General features: G+C 48.9%; 1 protein-coding gene and 1 pseudogene across 1 annotated transcript; both read right to left on the bottom strand.

Annotated features, from left to right (window-relative positions):
• Window positions 1–6,218: 6,218 nt before the first annotated feature.
• Window positions 6,219–6,925, bottom strand: LOC114688811 (H-2 class I histocompatibility antigen, K-B alpha chain-like). Its single transcript, XM_037201796.1, has 2 exons — window positions 6,716–6,925; window positions 6,219–6,514 (listed from the first exon to the last, which is right to left on the bottom strand). Exons 1-2 carry the CDS (start codon window positions 6,893–6,895, stop codon window positions 6,332–6,334), a joined length of 363 nt encoding a protein of 120 aa, XP_037057691.1. The 5' UTR covers window positions 6,896–6,925; the 3' UTR covers window positions 6,219–6,331.
• An 8,355-nt stretch (window positions 6,926–15,280) lies between these two features.
• LOC114688815 lies at window positions 15,281–19,455 on the bottom strand (annotated as a pseudogene).
• Between the last annotated feature and the right edge of the window lie 797 nt (window positions 19,456–20,252).

Below are 20,252 nucleotides of genomic sequence, written 5' to 3'. Positions count from 1 at the left end.
AGTGAACAACTTCACAGAGCAGGACCATCGCCATGACTGGCTGTTGTGTGCTCACACTTTGGTGATGAGAGATGACCATGAGCTGAGGAGAGGAGGGAGATGGATAGTGCATGGTGTGGGACAGTGGTCTGAAAACTGAGGTGGCCTCTAAGTACCTCAGCCCTGTGCAGTGTGGACAGGGTGGACACTGACAGAGGATGGTTCTTGTGTCAGGTGGCATCGACCAGCAGGACAGAGATTTGATTCCATTAGGCAGAGAGATCAAAATGTAAAATCTAATGTTATTTCTATCAGTAATGTCTGTTATTTTTAGACCTCAGTTAAACAAAGGTCACTAGAACCATAGAAAGTGACCTCACCAGAGACACAGGCTTATCCAGAATATAGACTTCTTGGATTCACAATCAGGATGATCAGAATCCTCCCCCATCTTCCTGAAGTCACTCTATGGTGTCACTTTTAACCAATATGGCTTCCCTTGTTTTCCTGCTATTTCTGTCCTCAACTCCTACCTTCTCCTGAAAGCCCATGATCTCAAACCACAAACTCAGCCCTTGGAGAAGATGCTGACATTTCTCACCCTGACTCCTGACCACTCAGGCTACACATTCTGAACCACTGCACTAATGGACCCAGTTAACAATTTCCTCCAGACGGAGTTTTTTTTATTTATTGTTGTTTTGATTTTTACTTATGTATTTTTTAAGAATACACCTCAGGGCTGGGGAGATGGCTCAGGAGTTAAGCACTGACTCTTCTCCCAGAGGACCCGAGTTCAATTCTCAGCACCCATATGGCAGCTCACAGCTCTCTGTAACTCCAGTTTCAGGGGACCCCGACACCCTCTGCAAAACCACAAATGCACATAAAAATAAAATAAAATATGCTTAAAAATAATCCTCCGTGTGTGATTTACTTGGGAGCTGGTTGGCAGACCCACAAAGAGTAAAGAGCAAAACCAACCAACAACAAGCTGCTTTGCTCTGTGCTAGTTAAATCGGTTTCTGCTGCTTCTGCATCATCCCTGTCTCCTGCATTACCTGCCTCCTTTAGGAGCTCTGCCTCCCTTTCACAGTGATTCCCTTCTGGTTTTGCGATCCCCTCATACATATGAAAGCACACACACACACACACACACACACACACACACACACACACACGTACATAATCTTATGTTTATTTTCTGAAATGTTTATTTATTTTTGAGATAGGGTCTCAAATAGCCAAGGCTGGCTTTGAAATCACTGTGTGAGGCTGGTCTTGAACTTCTGATCCTTCTGCCTCCACCTCCCAAATGCTGGGATTACAGGGTCACAGGTGTGAGGAATAAAGCTGATAGGAGCCCAGGCTTCCCTGCCCCATCCACTGAAGTCTTCTGGAGACTCCCAGGTGAGCAGCAGGGTGGGGGTCCTGGAGAGAAGGGCCCTCCCTGGGAGCCACAGTCAGAAACCCTTTGTGTCCCCACCTCCTATAAAGTCTGTTTCTTTCTCTTGTGGTAGGAGGGAGCGACTCCAGGACCTGGACAGGCACTCTTCCATGTGAGCTACATTTTCAGTCTCAGTGGCTGCTGCTGGGGTTTACCTCACTAAGGCGCTGCTGCTGCTGGAACCTTGCCAGCAGCAGTTCCAGCTTGTTTCCTCTTGAGCTCTGTGGTTTGCCACAGCCTTCAGAGCTCTCCCACCACTTCCTCATGGCCTCTTTTCAGACCAGAGAAGCTGTAGGAGGTGTGCTCTGCCAGACCACAGCACTTCAGTTTTCTACCTCTCTCAGTTTCTAATCTTTGTAGCCCTAGCTCTCCTGGAACTCACCAGGCTGCCTCGAATTCACAGGTTCAGGTCCCAGCACCCAGGTGATGGCTCACAACCCTTTGTAACTCCAGGGGATCTGATGCTCTCTTCTGGTCTCCATGGTTACTGCATTTACATGAGTACATCTATTAAATAGACAAACATACATATAAAATAAAAACATAAATCTGGGTCTGGAGAGGTGGCTCAGTGGTTAAGAGCACTTAACTGTTCTTGCTGCTCTTGTCAAGGACCCGGTTTGGTTCCTGAAACCCATGACAGCTGCCTGAACCCCATTCTAGGTGATCTCATCCCCTCCTCTGATGGTTCCATACACTCAGTATAGACCAGACAGATGGATTTATGCTACAGAACAAGAGTCATGAACTATCACTGTGAAGACAACAGCCCAACCATCCACCACTCACTCACAGGACCACATTCTCAGAGTTGCTGTGAACCATTCACATCCCCTTTTTCCCTCCCCCATTGGATCCTCAGCGTGTCTTTATCTCAGTCTCTGAGAGACACATCAGAGCTCTAGGGTAAAAAATTAACAAGATTTCAGAGGATTTGTCTGCAGGAGGAATTATGGTCTGGCTGAGCTTCTCACCAGCTCCTGCTCCAACCAAAACCTCAGGGACAAACATTACCCAAACCTACCTGCAGCCTGAGCATAGTGCACAGTGATTCCACATGTGAGAAATAAAGCTATGATCCTAGAGAAGCTCTGAACCCCAGGAAGTTTCCAGAACTGACAGCAGACCAGGGAAGAGTCAGGAGACATGAGCAAGGAGGTATGAAGGGCATGAACCATTTCCAACCTGTGAGTCCTCATCAGGGACATTCTCCTCTCACTTAAGATTTCTGACCACTGAGAATTATGTCCCCATCACTTCCACCATGAGGGTTAGGAACCTATCCTTCATTTTCTCTATGCTTTACAGTAGGGTGACTGTTAGCACACAGACCCAGAGATGGGCAGAGTTGCACATGTGTGTGTGTGAGTGAGTGTCTTCCCATTCATCCCGTACCTTTTTTGAAGGTGCTGAATGAAAAAAGAAAAATGGCTCAGACCCTTCACTTCCATACCTGTGTTCTTCCTCTTCCACATCATAACACCTCCAATGATAAAACCTAAGATCACCACAGCTCCAAGGACAGCACCAACAATGGTCATGATGGGGATGGACTGAGGAGGCTCTAGGAAAGGAAGGGAGAGGGAGGGAAGGTGAGGGTCATGGTTCCAGCTCTCAGGCCTGACTCTGCCCAGGGTCTGTAGAAGGCTCCAGCTATCTTAGTCCCATCTGCACCCAAAGCTCTACTTACCCCATCTCAGGGTGAGGGGCTCAGGCAGACCCTCATGCTGCACATGGCATGTGTATTTCTGCTCCTCTCCAAAAGGCACCACCACAGCTGCCCACTTCTGGAAGGTTCCATCCCCTGCAGGTCTGGTTTCCACCAGTTCCATGACCTGTGTCTGTTCCTCCTCATCCCTCTGCCAGGTCAGGGTGATGTCAGCAGGGTAGAAACCCAGGGTCCAGCACCTGAGGGTGACATCACCTTGAGATCTGGGGTGATGGGTCACATGTGTCTCTGGTGGGTATGAGGAGAAGAATTGGAAAATTCAGGTGTTTTGCATTCTTTCTGGGCACTTCAGCAAGGTCCATGAGACCTTCTTGGACAATCTTTTCATTGTGATGTTCTAGAATCTGGGTGAAAGAGCTTAAGGTCAGTGAGTTCTAGGTGTCCCATCAGGAAAAAGGGACTTCTGCTCCTGACTGAGTGGGGCTGTGTGACTCTGCATCACTGCAGTCTGACTCCAGTGACTGTGTGTCTGTAGAGAAATAGGTCTGAGAGAGGACATGGTGCCCAATGGGCTGCAGAATGGAGGAACTGGGGTAGTTTCAGAAATCTTCTCTCTTCCACATTGAGACAGACTCTGAGCTGTCCCGAGAGGAGGGTGAGCCTGGGAGAGCCATCATCTAGTTAGGAATGCCATGTATGGCTGGGCAATGTGGTTGATTTTAATACCAGCTGAGGAAAGAAGATCTCTTAGTGTGAGCCAATACTGGTCTACATAGAGAATTACAGGACATCCAGGACTACACAGAGAAAGATGCCATGAAAAACAATACAAAAGAAAGAAGCATAATAGAAAAGAAATCCAGGAATGTTCTCCCTGTTTCAGATGCAAGAGAGGGTGATGGTGCAACATTATATCCAATGCAGAGAAACTGAGTGTTTCTTCTAAAACCAGGAAAGAGGTGAGGGTGTCCACTCTCCACTCTATCTGCTATGGTGTTTGAAGGCTCAGCTATTACAATTACACAAGAGAAAGGCATAAAAGTTATCAAAATAGGAAAGGAAGAAATCAAACTATTCCTAATTCCAGAAAACATGATCCTTTTCTTGTATAACCCCATTGAGTCTACTGGAAAACTTTGGACCTAATAAACACTTATGGTTTCCATTTACAAAATCAATATAAAAAGTATCCTTCATTCATGCCAACAGTGCACTTTCAGAAAAAGAAATAGGAAATGTGCAACATTCAAAGTAACTCCAACAGAATTAAGTGTTTCAGGATACATGTAACCAAAGACATGGAACAACTCTACAATGAAAACTTCAAGATACTGACACAGGAAATCACAGAAGACAATGTTAGAGGATGGAAAGACAATCCATTCTCCTGGACTGTCAGAGTTAACACTGTGAAAATGGCCACACTACCAAATTTAATCTACAGGTTTAACGTAATATTATCAAAACTCTATGTATTTCACATGTTTAGAAAAAAGAAATCATATGGAATCACAAAAGACCACAAATAGTCAACATTCTTAAGGATTATGGACACTGCTGGAGGTGTTACAATCCCAACCTCAAATTATACTATTGTTATAGTGACCAAGACAGCCTGGAACTGGCATAAAGAGACAGGAAAATCAAAGGAATAGAATAGAGATCCAGAAATAAAGTGAAAAACTATGCATACTTATTTTAGACAATAAATATACAACATTGGAAAAAAGATCCCACTCTGTAAATGATGCTGCAACATTAGGTTTCTACCTAAGAAGAGTTTTACCTGTCTTTCTTTCTTTCTTTCTTTCTTTCTTTCTTTCTTTCTTTCTTTCTTTCTTTCTTTCTTTCTTTCTCTCTCTCTCTCTCTCTCTCTCTCTCTCTCTCTCTCTCTCTCTCTCTCTCTCTTCTCTCTCTTTCTGAAACTAGGTTTACTAGGTATCTCTGGCTGTCCTGGAACTCAGTAGACGAGGCTGGCCTTGAGCTCACAGAGATCCCCTATCTCTGCCTTCTAGGTGCCCTCCTTAAAGGCTTGGGTCATCTTTTACCTTCTACAAAGATGAACTCAAAATGGAGCAAAGACCTTATAGAGTTCAACCTGGAAACACCCAAACTTCAAGAAGACAACCCAGGGAAACCCTCCAGATACTGGGGTAGAAGAGCCTCAGAACAGGGCAATACCAGAGGAACTAATCAGCATGAAAATAAAGTCTCTTCACAGCATAGGACAAAATCAGCAGTGACCAGAAGCCACAACAGGAGGAAACCTGTACCAGCTGGACTGAAACAAGGACTAGAATCCTCAATTTACAGAGAACTGCAGAAACTAAATACCAAGGAATAACCATTGTCAATCACCTAATGGTCAGTTATCTAAAGAAGTTATCTTAAAGAATAGATAGTTATCTTAAAGAAGAAAAAAATCTACACACCAGGCATTGTGGGGAATGCCTTTAAATCCAGCACTGTGGAGGCAGAGGCAGGTGGATCTCTGTGAGTTCAGGAGACCAGCCTTGTCTCTTGTCTACAGAGTGACTTCCAGGGCTACACAGAGAAACACTGTCTCAGGGGTAAACAAAAACAAAAAACCCCAAACCTATTCAAATCCAAACAAAATAAGAAAAAAGAAGAAGAAACAAAAACACCCCCCTAAAGTCCACACTGTTTTTCCTCACAAGTGGGATTTAGCCATTGATGTGAATACATACGTACACAAATGTACAAGTGGGCACAGTGTATAATCACACACACAAAAGGCAGCCAATGAGAAAGGCCAAATACTAGGGGATGAGGAAGGACTAAAGGCAGGTAATAGATTGAGTTACTAAACAGGATATAAATATAATTGTTTTCTAGTTCTAAACCTGTCATAGGTTTTTTTAGTGTATCATTCCTGGAAAGTGCACAAAAACATATTTGATAGTGAACATGTAAAGTGCAGTGTGAACATAAACAGTTCAGAATGGCTGCTCTAACTGTGCAAAAGTTCACTGAGAGGTATAGACTTCGTTCTGGTTAATTATGGAGTATGGCTTTTTTCTTTTTATTTATTTATTCTTTCTAATAAAGCTTAAAAATTAAAAACAAGAAGAGACAAGGGCATTTACCCCTTCAGATAGGTTTCTTCTTCCTCAGGACTGAGCCCAGTCCCAGGGCAGAGTCAAGATCTGCCTTAGGTCTCTAGCACCTGCCCACAGAGTGGGGTTCCGGTTTTCCAGGTATCTGAGGAGCATTCCCTACCCTGGTAGGCCCTGTGTCTCTGCATTACCAGCCTGCTCCATCTCCAACCAGGTGATCTGTGCTTCTGTCCATGTTCTCAGGTCCTCCATCAGGGAGATGTAATTGCAGCCATCATAGGTATATCCTTCATATCCACAAAGGAGGCAGATGTTCGAATCCACTTTACAGCCAGACATCACCTGGATGGTATGAGAGCCTGTCCACATCCCTGCGGTCAGCCCCAATCCACAGGCACGACCACCCACGACCTTCTCTAAACTGAATAGGAAAGCAGTTTCCAGTCTGCGTCTTGGGCAGAACCTGGGATCTTAGACTCGGGGCGACTAGGTCTGTCTTAGGCGAATTGGACCAGTGGAGACCTCCGACCCGCGGTCAGTCACCTTCTTGACTGTGTTTGTAGTTCGGAAAGTCTGCTGGGTGATCTTGGCGTTCCATGTCTCCTGCTCCCAATACTCCCGCCCATCCTGTTCCACCCATGGCGCCCCGGACTTCGTCCTCAGAGTCTCCGCGTGGCTGTGGAAGCACAGGAACTGCATTTCGTCCACCAAGCGGACTTCCATGTACTGGGGCGCCCGGTGTGGAAATACCACAGCGAGTGTGAGCCTGGGTGTGGCTCACAGTGAGACCCCGACCCTCCTCCCGGGTTCCCTGGGCAGGTGCGGGGGAGGGGGGCAGGGGCAGGAGGGGAGCAGGGCGTGGGGCTCCAATGCTGGTGGAGAAGGGGCGGGATGGTCTGGCTGGGTGTTGCAGGACCGGTCTTTCCGGGCCACAACCCACCCTTCCTGTTGAAGCTGTTTCCCTCTGGGCCCCCCACTCACCTGCACTGGTCTGTGTGGTGGACAGGGCTGTCCCCAGCTGCAGCAGTAGCTTGCAAGGCACCATGGCCTCCATCATGAGATCTGGGCACAGGTCTGAGTCTGTGTGGGCTTTATAAGCAATGCAGTCTGGTTCTCCAGGATCACTCCACCCAAGGAAGGTGAGCACTGAAGACAAGTTGGCCATGTTGAAAAGCTGAGCATGGAAGAGAGCAGGGGCAGTGCAGGGACAGGTCCTGGTAGAAAGGGCTGGGTGGAACTCCCATTATTTTCATATTGTATGCACAGGAAAAACTAAGTATTGATGTTCAAAGATTATCCATTGGTTCTTAAGTCAGAACTAGTCCCTCAGTCCTATGGGGCAGCTGTTCTGAGATAAAGAACAAGAGTCAAGAAAGTCAATAGAAAGACCTCTCAAAGGCCTACCACTCACTGAGAGGTAAAGTACCAGAGGTCCTGGGACCCAGTCCTCTCCTCCTTGCCTCAGCCCCATGTTGTCTGGCACTCATACCTCTTGGGTACATCGTTTATCTGAGTCTTAGTGCAGAGTCTGTGTAAGTTTTAGTTCATTTAATTTATTTTAAAATTATGTTCGTGTGGTTTTGTGTGTGAGTATAGGAGTGCAGTGCCTGAGGAGGACAGATTTCCTGGGCTGGAGTTATAGGTGAGTGTGAGCGCCATGTGAGTGCTGGGAACCAACCCCAGGTTCTTTGTAAGATCTGGATATGTGTTCTTGACAGCTGAGCCACCTCCCCAGTCTGTGGGAGGAGTCTTCTTAATTCTTTGTTTCATGGAATCTTAGATATTATACTCTAACTACCCAAGTGGTAGTTACTAGGTGGTTAATTACAAGGTGATTCTATCATTGAATGTTTGTGTTCTGCTCTATGAAAACCACTGGCTCTGAGGCTGCAGAGAGACCTCAGCCACTGAGAGAACTTGCAGCAGCTCACAACTAACTACCTGTCATTCCAGTTCCAGGATGTCTGACTCTCTCTTCTGGCATGCCTGGGCAGTACAGGCATGTGATAGACTTGTCTTCACGTGGGTAAAAATCTCTGTGTACATAAAACAAAAAAAAAATTAAAAAACAGAGGTGGGAGGGAGGTAGGTAAGGAGGTAAGGAAGGAGGGAGGGAGGAGGGAGGAGAGAGAGAGAGAGAGAGAGAGAGAGAGAGAGAGAGAGAGAGAGATTCCATTTGAAACAAACTCTGTGAGGTCTATCTTCTAATGTGGTATGTAATAGGATCATTTTTGAGGCTTAATCAATTTAATTAATTAATTAATGTTTGAAACAGGCTCTTGGACTGTAGCCTGAGCTGGTCTCAAATTGATGTTCCTCCTGGGAAAGGAGAAAACCAAGCAGGGTCAAAGGGCATACCTCTAGTAGAGGAGCAGGGAAAGAGACAATTATTGACAAGAAGAGAGGATGGAGGGGGCGTGGGGTCTGTAATCACCTAGGACACAAATCTCCTGTCTGTGAGAGAGGCTCCAGATTAGGTTCTTGAGGTGGGAATAGGTGTGGCATCTTTCCACAAGCAGTGGTCAGAGGAGAAAGAGCAAGCTGGGCAAAGAACTCAACCCCCCGAGTTCCTGATGGTAACTGCCATGTACAGCCACCTCCTGTACCTGCCACCATGCTGTCCCTCCCTGGTGAGCTGTATCCCTGGACTGGCAAAATCGCCTTTCTTCTCTTAAGTCTTCTTGTTGGGTATCTGCTAACAGCAAGGAGAAAACTAGCAATGCAGACATTTAATACCAGGAGTGGGCCAGTGCTGTGATAAACCTGTCCAAGTGGTTCTTAGGCCCTTGGAACTGGTTGTGGGAAGAATGTGGAAGAGTGAGGAACTTTTGGCTGGAAAAGCCCCAGAGAGCTGCAGACAGAGCTTAGTGGGGAGTTGCACTGGGGATTAGGAAACCAGAATGCCAGAGTGTACAGACAGTGGAGGTAATTTACCTACTAACCATCTCTTCAATCCTGCCCCCGAGAAAAACAGATAAACAAAGAGAAACAAAAGAAAAAGGTGATAGGTTTCTAAGTTTCCGCAGATTTCCCAAGGAAGTTTAAATGCCCAGAAAAGACGTTTTTCCAATGAATAAAGGCTGGTGGGCTGCAGAGGTGGCTGAGGAGCTAAGATCACTTACTGCTCTTGCAGAGGACCTGGGTTTGGTTCCTCGTTCCCACATGGTGCGTCATAACCAGCACTTCAGATTCAAGGGATCAGACACCCTCCTCTGCACTCCACAGGCACAGCACACACAGTGTGTACATACCAGTAAAAGAGTTGGAGACAGCCCCTCCAGCAGCACATTTAATTTATTTCCTATATGTTGTTTTTAAATTACTGTCTGCTATTAAAAAATCTTTTTTTTCCTTTATATAAATCCATTTTGTTCACAAAATATAATATGTAACTAAAGGTAATTTAATTTTTGAAAACAAGTTCATTTAATGCCAATGTACAGGAAATAAATCTGACAGCAAATGTCGTTCAGGGAGATGTAGTCCGGCCATCGTAGGCCTCCTTACAGTACCACAGAGCAGGCAGCCATCTGGCCCAGGTCGCAGCCATACATCCACTGGAGCAAGAGAGGATCTGGTGAGGACCAGTGGTCAGCGCACTTGTGGCCGCGTGCCCCGCTGTCAGTCCATAATCTGAATGTTCAGAAACAGAAGTTCAATGAAACCTATGCAAACTCTGCGGGGTCTTTCCTGTTCGATGGTCTGGCAGGTGTTTGGATGAAACTTCCACCCTGGGTCAGATGACCCAAGACTGTCCCGGGCAGATTCAGTGGCGCGGTCACTCACCATTGTCACTCTGATTGTAGTAGCCAAGCGGGTCTTCAGGTTCCATCTGAAGTTCTCCCTGTGTTTGTTTTTGTCCCCCCCCTCCAATAATCCGGCCCTCCTGCTCTACACAGCGCGGCGGCTCCATTCTTGGAGTCTCGGCATAGCTGTGAACTGAGTGTCATTGCTTAGCATGGAGGTCCCATACCGGGCCGGAAGAGGCGTGTGAAAATACCGCAGCGAGTGCGAGCCTGCAGGAGGCAAGCAGTGAGACCCGACCCTCCTCCTGTGCCCAGGGTCCCAGATGGAGGAGAGGAAGACAGGAGGGATCAGGGCCTCTAAGATAAGCTGACAGGGTACTGCCCCCTCCTGGCGCCCTGCTCCTTCCCTCAGAGTCCTTTTCCCTCCCCACCCCTTTACTCTCAGCTGGGTTCTGGGTCAGAACTATGGCGCTAGCCAGCAGCTGGACCAAAGCCACAGAGGGCAGGGTCCTCACTCTGGGGTCTGTGATGAATGTGGACTTTGTTCCTGTTGACTGCTGGACCTGGAAACTCTGTGGTCGACGGCTTCTCCGGAAACTAGGTGTCCTACAGGCATGAGAATTGTGAGTGCGTTACTTGTGTGCAGTGAGAAGAACCAGATCAGGGCTGAGAGACAAAGGGATACTGTGCATATGACAACCAGTGCTGGGAACCAACCCGGAGTCTTTATTAAAGAAAATGCAGTCAGAGCCATGACAGGACTTGGGATTTTAACCAGACCCATGTTGTCTGGCACTCATGCCTCTTGGGTACATCGTTTCTCTGAGTCTTGGTACAGAGCCTATGTAAGTTTTAGTTCATTTAATTTATTTTTAAATTATGTTCGTGTGGTTTTGTGTGTGAGTATAGGAGTGCAGTGCCCGAGGAGGACAGATTTCCTGGAGCTGGAGTTATAGGTGAGTGTGAGCGCCATGTGAGCGCTGGGAACCAACCCCAGGTTCTTTGTAAGATCTGGATATGTGTTCTTGACAGCTGAGCCATCTCCCCAGTCTGTGGGAGGAGTCTTCTTAATTCTTTGTTTCCTGTGAACTTAGATATTATACTCTAACTACCCAAGTGGTAGTTACTAGGTGGTTAATTACAAGGTGATTCTATCATTGAATGTTTCTGTTCTGCTCTATGAAAACCACTGGCTCTGAGGCTGCAGAGAGACCTCAGCAACTGAGAGAACTTGCAGCAGCTCACAACTGCCTGTCATCCAGTTCCAGGACGTCTGACTCCCTCTTCTGGCATCCTTGGGCAGTACAGGCATGTGATAGACTTGTCTTCATGTGGGTAAAATACTTCTGTGTACATAAAACAAAAAAAAATTAAAAAACAGAGGTGGGAGGGAGGGAGAGAGGGAGGAGAGAGAGAGAGAGAGAGAGAGAGAGAGGAGAGAGAGGAGAGAGAGAGAAAGTTCATTTGAAACAAACACTATGGGGTCTATCTCAATATGGTCTGTAATAATGGATCATTAAGGAGGCTTAATCTATATAATTAATTAATTAATGTTTGAAACAGGCTCTTGGAGTGTAGCCTGAACTGGTCTCAAATTGATGTTCCTCCTGGGAAAGGAGAAAACCAAGCAGGGTCAAAGGGCATACCTCTAGTAGAGGAACAGGGAAAGAGGCACCTTGACAAGAAGACAGGATGGAGGGGGCGGTGGGGTCTGTAATCACCTAGGACACAAATCTCCTGTCTGTGAGAGAGGCTCCAGATTAGGTTCTTGAGGTGGGAATAGGTGTGGCATCTTTCCACAAGCAGTGGTCAGAGGAGAAAGAGCAAGCTGGGCAAAGAACTCAACCCCCCGAGTTCCTGATGGTAACTGCGATGTACCAGTCACCTCCTGTACCTGCCACCATGCTGTCCCCTCCCTGGTGAGCTGTATCCCTGGGACTGGGCAAAATCAGCCTTTCTTCTCTTAAGTCTTCTTGTTGGGTATCTGCTAACAGCAAGGAGAAAACTAATAATGCAGACATTTAATACCAGGAGTGGGCCAGTGCTGTGATAAACCTGTCCATGTGGTTCTTAGGCCCTTGGAACTGGTTGTAGGAAGAATGTGGAAGAGTTAGGAACTTTGGACTGGAAAAGCCCTAGAGAGCTGCAGACAGAGCTTAGTGAGGAGTTGCAGTGGGGATTAGGAAACCAGAATACCCAGAGCAATGCAGACAGTGGAGGCAATTTACCTAATAAGCATCTCTTCAGTCCTGCCCCCGACAAAAACAAACAAAAAACAGAAACAAAAGAATGAAATGATAGGTTTCTAAAATTCTCCAGTTCTCCCAAGGAAGTTTAAATGTTCAGAAAAGACATTTTTATCAATGAATAAATACTGGTGGGCTGCAGAGGTGGCTCCGTAGCTAAGATCACTTACTGCTCTTGCAGAGGACCTGGGTTTGGTTCCTAGTTCCCACATGGTGGGTCATAACCAGCACTTCAGATTCAAGGGATCTGACACCCTCCTCTGGACTCCACACACAGCACACACAGAGTGCACATACATATGTGCAGGCAAAACAATGATACACATAAAACAAAAATGAATCTTTAATAAAAAGCTAATGTGATAGGTTCTTGCTCAACTTTGAGAAAATGTTTGCTAATATATTTATATCAGGTCCATATCTAAGAAGGCATCTATATCATTTAGCATCTTCTTTTTCTGCCTGGCAATGGACCCAGACCTCACAAATGGTAGGCAAGTGCTCTGCCCATGACAGGCAAGGTTCACCCCAGCCTATCCCTGTCATACATTCTTTAAAATGAATATGCTATTTCATAGAAGAGGCTGCTTCAGTTCATACAAATTGTTCCCTCTAACAGGGGTGGTGTCTTTGAATGTTGCATGGGTGCTGTCTGTGGACTTGCCATCTGTGATCGCTTGGATGTTTCTGCTAAGATGCTTAAGAATACTCCACACTGCAAAACTGAGGAAGGTGGGTCTCTGCTGGGAGGGCTGGGGTGGAGGAAGGCAGCATTTGACACACAGCTCGGTGCTCCAGCCTGCCTTGGGTTTCCAGGACTCGGGCAGAGCTGACCCGACAAGAAGAACTGCACAGGGCTCTGCTTACACTGCGGGATGCACTAGTGGCAGGATTCACAGTGGACGGGGCAGCACAGGGGACCTGACCAGTCTGCATCTCCATGCCAACCGCGTACACAGGCTCATGGAGCATCTGAAGGAGGTGCAGGAAGGACACTCAAGACCCAGTCAGGGAACTAGGAAACACGTGGCTGGATCCATGCAGAGCAGCGGTGCCAGGAGGGAAAACAGAAAACATCAAAACCGTTAATGGTGGACAGTTCATGAAGGTCTAAGGCTGAGCAGCCGCTTATACAGATGGAGGAACACAGGAAGTGGGAGTGATGGCCCTGGTGCCCTCTACATCACAACCTGAGGACCTAATAGGGTGTGACGGGGACAATGGGGAAGGATAGGAGCAAGGTTATCTTCTGCACTACAAAGATTCACTTACACGCCACATTGGAGAATCTGTGTGAACATGGTATGAATGGCTTAGCACATAAACACTGCTAATCATTTGTTTGGTCTTCATTAACCACTCCAGTCCACAGGTTCCTGGTGGAGTGCAAGGTTGATACCCACAGACTCTAACTAGACTCAGCATTTCCAGAAGTGTGGCCTGAGCTCAGACATCCAGAGGATGGGGGACGAGTGTAAGGGATGAGGAGAGGCTGAGACATAGGCTTTAAGAGCACTGTGAAGGAGGTGGAGGAAGAACACTCAGGGCTCTGTCAGGGGAGCTAGGAATCAGTGCTGGATCCACACAGGGCAGGAGTACCAAGAGAGAAATAAAAAAAAAACAAAAACAAAAACCCTGATGACATTGGAGGCTTTAGGGCTGAGGAGAAAATCACAGAGAGGGAGACAAGGAGGTGAAGAGAGGCTCCCACGTAGCTCATGGTACAGCATGGGGTGTGTGATACACAAGTTCTCCTATGATGGGAGGGCCATACAGTGTGACTAGAGGCCCAGGTTGAATAGTGGACATTGTCTTACACCACAGATGTGCAGGTATGTTTGAATACCTGATCTGAAGTTGGTGGAACTCTTTGAGGTGAGGAGGAGTGGCCACATTAGAAGAGGTGTATCACTGGGGCACTGCTGGAGCCCATGTAGGTTTCCTAGTGGCTGCACCCAGCAGGACTCCATAAGAGGTTGATTGGACCTCTGGCCTGAGTCTCAGGTGTTTGTAAGGGTCTACACTTGACTGTAACTAGCAAGGGGGAGGTCTTTTGCTCCTCCTCTTGGCATTGTTATAAATAGACCTTTGGAATAAAGTTCTGGGCCGGTGGATAAGGATCCAGGCTCACTCGAGTCTGTCCTGTGTTTCTCTCTGTTAATCTACCCCTCTATTTCTAACTAAATCTCTTATCCCTCATTCCTCATCATCCCTGGGGTAAATAATGGTGGGGGCTGGTCTGTCACAGGGCAGACTTCAAGGTTTCAAAAGCCCACTGGGGCACTTTTAGTTGGCATTCCCTGTCTCATGCTTGTGGATCAGGATGTGATCTCTCAGCTTCTGCTGGAGCACTGTGCCTGATTGCCTGCTGCCCTGTGCCCTGCCATGATGGTCATGGACTCTAACCCCGCCCCCTTCCCCAGTAAACTCTCTCTTCTATAAGTTGCCTTGGCCATGGTATCTTATCACAACAATAGAAAAGACACCAAGACAGTTGATTAACACCAAACAATGTAAACTGCTAGGAGGCTGTGAGAAATCACAGATGCCATCTGAAACTTTACAAAGACAAAAATCATTTGCCCATCCAAGCTCTTTTACTTTTTAAGGATTTTTTATTATTTCTAATAATGTATGTGTGTGTACATACATGAGTGCAGGTGTCCTTAGAGCCCAGAAGAGAGTACCAGGTCCCGTGGAGCTGTGGTTACAGTAGTTGTGAACCACTTAGGCAGGTGCTGGAGTTGAACTCAGGTCCCCTGGAAGAGCAGCAGACACTCCACCACTGAGCTATCTCTCCAGCCACCTGGCACCCGTGTCCTTTTAATGCCTGTGTGGGCAGTAGAGACACTAGATGGCTAACGATAAATACACAACAGAGTTGAACCAAGTGCTGTGACTGTTCATGACACTCTTCAGACCCTCTCCCCTTTTTAAAGAAAACCATTATCATGAGAAGAACGGTGGCTCACAGTGTGGTCTCCCTGCAATAATGAAAGTGTCACAACTCAGCACACGATCATCTGTGCAATGTCACTGTCACCGCAGGACACTGCTGCACTACATTGCTGGAAACTGAGTTTCCATTTGGCACAGACACAGCAGGAAGGCCCAGCGAGGACTCAGATTCTTATTTTCAGTGTGGAGTCAGGAGCTGCAATGCAGGCAGCAGGGAGGAGGCAGGATGGAGGTGTTCTGTTGGAACTGGAAGGTTGGTGCCTGAAATATCGTAGCCTGATGACAGTGGGCTGGGACAGGCATGTGGATTGAAGAGACAATGAAGAAGACAGAAAAGGGTCGAGAGGTCTGCTGGTCAATTCCAGACAACCCCGAGTTTATTTCACAGGCAGCTTATACACAATCTTGAAGGACAGAGGTAGAACAGTGCACAGCACAGGCATTCAACCACTATCTTTCCTGCTTTGCCTCAAGGAACGGCAGTTTCTTTTTCTATCCTGATGTACATCTGGCTCATATCAGCAGCCTGCATCTAGCTAGATAGTGTGTTCCTTCTTGTGGGCTAATCAGGACTTTCTCACAACACTGGAGCAAGCTTGAACTCTATTAACTCAGACGTCAGACTCAAACTGGGAAACTGAGTCAGTTGTAGGCTCCCACACTGAAAGGTCACCATTCTGGTAAGTAGGGCCAGGTGGGGGTCGGGGGGAGCTCTGAGATCAGCATTGTCCTTTCAGGAGAAAGCAACAACCTCAGGCATTTGGTTCTTCTTGAGTCAGAACTTGTTCCTCAGTCCCTCAAGGCAGTGGTCTGAAGCTATAGAACAAGATTCGTGAATAGTCAATATAAAGCCATCTCAGAGCCCCACCATGACTCATCAAAATGTCTAAATCTGAGAAGCCCTGGGACACAGCCCTGTCCCCTTTACCTCAGCCCCAATCCCAAGCCCCCAGAGTGTCACCTTTTCCAATCTCAAGAGACAAGTCGGAGCTCTGGAACCATACATGTCTGCTGAAGAAGAAATAACAAGGCACACTCAGGAGACTGAGAGGATGTGGCTGGAGGAGGAAATATGGGCGGGCTGGGCTCCCCATCAGCTCCAGCTCCACCCCAAGAGTCTCAGGGACAATCCTGCTCTCCACACTTACCTACAACATGAGCATAGCCTCCTTTTCCACCTGTGAGAAGAAAAGCTGTGAGAGACCAGGGAAGACCCCGACCCTAGGAAGTTTCCAGAACTGACAGCAGACCCAGGTCAGAGACAGGAACAATGAGGTGTGTGGATGTTTCCCATTAATGAAGCAGAGCATACTTCTAAAAGGGGCTGAGAGAGAACCAGACCTGCCCTTTCCTACCTGTGTTTCTCCTCCTCCACCACACAACAGCCACCACAGCTCCAATGATGATCCCAGCTCCAAGGAGAACTGGAACAGCAATGATTGCCATGATGAGGACAGTGGACTGAGGAGGCTCTGGAAGGGAAGGACAGGAAGGGAAGGTGAGGGTCATGATACCACCTCTCAGCCCTGAATCTTCTCAGGGTCTGCAGAAGGCTACAGCTTTTCCTGACCCCAGCTCTGCACCCACACCCTCCTTACCCCATCTCAGGGTCAGGGGCTCAGACAGCCCTTCATGGTGCACATGGCATGTGTATCTCTGTTCCTCTCCAGAAGGTACCACCACAGCTGCCCACTTCTGGAAGGTTCCATCCCCAGAAGGCCTGGTCTCCACAAGTTCCATTTCCTGAATCAAGTCTTCTCCATCCAACTGCCAGGTCAGGGAGATCTCAGCAGGGTAGAAGCCCAGGGCCCAGCACCTCAGGGTGACTTTTCCATTCCGGATGGGGTGATGGGTCACATGTGTCTTTGGGGGCTCTGAGGGAAAGATTTGGGAAGATGAGGCATCTTGCTTTCTTCTGGGGACTCAGTAGTGTTTATGTGGCCATTCTTGGAATGGACAGGAGAACTGGGGTGGGATTAGGGTGTCCATATATTAATAGACCCCAGCTAGAGTACACACAGGCACTGGGGTATCTGTTCTTTGGGGTGCTCTAGGATGTGAGTGTGGCAGTATGGGGTAGGAGGCCTCAGGGCTCTGCAGACTGATGGAGGGGAAGGGCTTCTGGTCCTGAGCTGAGTGAGGGCCGGGAGACTCAGAAAAGCTGGAGTCAGACTCCAGAGACACTGAGTGCGGGCCACAAAAGGAGGCCTGGGAGAAAATCCCCCGTGTGTCCAGGGCCATAGTCAAGGCTGACCTTCTGTAAAAGAATGAGTCTCTGTATGGGAAAAGCAGCCTGGAGTCTCCCTCTCCTTATTCCTCAGCCCAGTGCCTGCTGGACAGCGTTCTTCCTAGAAAGTGCCCCAAGCCTTTCCTCCACACTACCTAGGAAAAGCAGGGAGGAATCTCTAGGTACCTGAGTGCAGCAGGGTGGCTTTCCCCAACTCCAAGTATTTCTTCAGCCACTCTATGCACATGCCTGCAGGTACGCCCTCTGGTGGTCGGCCTCGCCCACGTCCTCTAAATTGCGCTTAGAGATCTGTGAGGCCAAGTCGTTTGCGGTCCAGGAGTGCAGGTCGTCGTTCAGGGCGATGTAATCCTGGCCATCGTAGGCCTCCTGACAGTACCCGCGGAGCAGGCGGCCGTCCGGCCCAGGTCGCAGCCGTACATCCACTGCAGAGTGTGAGGGTCTGTGGGGGACACGGTGGTCAGCGCCACCTTGCGGCCACCCTGCCCATAACTGTCTTCCATAACCTGACCTTTCAAAAAAACAAACAAACAAAAAAAAAAAACTTCACAATGGAAACCTAAACCAAACTCTTCGGGTGTTTCCTGTTTGAGGATCTTGGCAGGTGTTTGGATGAAACTTCCACCCAGCAGGCCTGGATGACCAGGCCGTCCAGGGGCCCGATCACAGAAAGGTGGAGTCTGTGATCGGGCCGCGGTCACTCACCATTTTCACTCTGGTTGTAGTAGTGGAGCAGGGTCTGAAGGTTCAATCTGAAGTTCTTCCCTGTGTTCCTGGCTTTCCGTGTCTCCTCCTCCCAATACTCCGGCCCCTCCTGCTCCACCCACGGCGCCCGCGGTTCCACCTCGGAGTCTCCGCGTCGCTGTCGAAGCGCACGAACTGCGTGTCGTCCACGTAGCCGACGATGATGTACCGGGGCTCCCCGAGGCCGGGCCGGGACACGATGGTGTGGAAATACCGCAGCGAGTGCGAGCCTGGGGGCGGCGCGCGGTGAGACCCCGGAACTTACTCCGGCCCAGGGTTCCGGTGAAGGCAGGGGAGACACCGGCCAGGGCAGCTAAGGTGAGCTGACGAGGTACCGCCCCACCCGGCGCCCTGCTCCTTCCCGCAGAGTCCCTTTCGCTCCCCACCCCTCACTCACTAGCCTGGGTCTGGATCAGAACTGTGGCCAGCAGCGTGAGCCAGGAAGCAGAAGACATGGTCCTCACACGTGGGGCTTGTGGACCTTGTTCCTGTTGACTGTGGAACTTTTGAGCCTCCTTGTCGCTGACTGGCTTCTGTAGAAACAAGGTGTCCAGCAGGTATGAGAATTGTGAGTGCATCATTGGTGTCCACAGAGAAGAAGCCAATTAGGGTTGAGAGACAAACTGATAATGTGCATATGGACAACCAGTGCTGGGCACCACCCTGGCGTCTTTATTAAAGAAAATGCTATAAGAGCCATGACATGACCTGGGACTTTAATCGGACCCATGTCCTCTGGCTCTTATAACTCTGGGCAGCCATGCATGCCTGGATAGTGTGCCCCGCCTGGGACTCAGCCCGGCCCACCCGCAGGAACAGCCCCAAACCTAAAGCAAAACTCAGACTCTCACAGCGCATCCCGCGGCCTCCTGCAGACGCTGGAACACTGGGGTCAGGGGAGATTCGGGCGTCCGTGGGATCGTGAGGGGTCGTGACCTCCGATTGGGGAGACACTCACCGTCCTGACTCTGGTGGTAGAGGTGGAGCAGGTTCCGAAGTCACGTTCGGAAATTCTGTGTGTGCTCCTTGAATATCCGCGTCTGGCGCTCCCAGTACTCCGGCCCCTCCTGCTCTACCCACGGAACCGGCGGCCTGGCTCTCAGAGTTTCCGCTTTGCCATGGAAGCGCAGGAACTAGGAGTTGTCCCCGTAGCCAATAGCAAGGTACCGGGGCTCCCTGAGGCCGGGCCGCGACACTATGGTGTGAGCCTGGGGGCGGCGCGCGGTGAGATCCCAGCCCTCCTCTGGGGACCCCTGGCAGTTGCGCGGGCCGAAGGGAGCAGCGTGCGCGGCGCCATCGCCCCCATCTCGGATCTGGGGCGTCTGAGTTCCTCGGGCTGCGTGGATTTCATAACCGTGACCGCGGCGACGCTGGTTGGTTCTCCGGGATCTCGCCAGCCAATGGGGGTGAGAACAGGACACTTGTCATCAGTGTCCGGGCAGAAGGACCCGTCACAGGTCAGGAGCTGGAGAAGTGAAACTGGGCACCTGGGGAATCCGCAGCCCTGACCTCACAGCCTGAGGACTGAGACTTTTCGAAAACACTTAAAATTGCAATAAAATGATAAGAATACTGCCCTACAATAGCTTCGGGCAGACGGAAAGGGAGGATAATTCCTCCTCTTTGAAAGCTGGGGATTCAGCTCAGAGTCCTCTGAACTCCACAGGAGGATTGTCAGTTACCTGCTGCTTTGTAGCAAACCAGCCAAGTTCAGCATCTGGAGACACCAGCCATTCATTACTTCCCACAGTGTGTGACCCGAGAGTCCCTGAGTGATCCTGGCTCAGGACCTCTCTCCCAGGTCACAGTTCAGTTTTCATCTAGCCGATTTTCTCAAGGCTTCAGGAGAGCTGGGGTCACTTGAGATGTGGCTTCCTCATAGGACAGCTGGAAATGGCTCAGGTTCCTGCTGGCTGTCCCCAGGACTCCTCTGTCCCTGCTTACCTAGGTCTCTCTAGAGACTGCTCTTGACCTGGCAGTTGACTTCCCCAGAGCCAGTCATCAGAGGCTGGGCAGGGTGAGCAATATGCCCAATTTCCAATCCCAGATCACAGCCCATCCCCAAGCCTCTCTCCACCAGGGGGCAGGAGTGAGTAAGTCCTGAACACCCCAGAAGAGGAACTAATTTATCTCTTTAAGGG

Source organism: Peromyscus leucopus, unplaced genomic scaffold (assembly GCF_004664715.2).
Source record: "Peromyscus leucopus breed LL Stock unplaced genomic scaffold, UCI_PerLeu_2.1 scaffold_1436, whole genome shotgun sequence".
NCBI lineage: Eukaryota > Metazoa > Chordata > Mammalia > Rodentia > Cricetidae > Peromyscus > Peromyscus leucopus.
The sequence above is the reverse complement of the archived record's forward strand: the minus strand, read 5'-3'. Positions and strand labels throughout refer to the sequence as shown.

Coding starts and splice junctions, on each gene's coding strand:
- LOC114688811 (XM_037201796.1), bottom strand. CDS start 6,895: ATGGAAGTCCGCTTGGTGGACGAAATGCAGTTCCTGTGCTTCCACAGC. Junction 6,515..6,715: donor CTACAAACACAGTCAAGAAG/GTGACTGACCGC, acceptor CATACCATCCAG/GTGATGTCTGGCTGTAAAGT.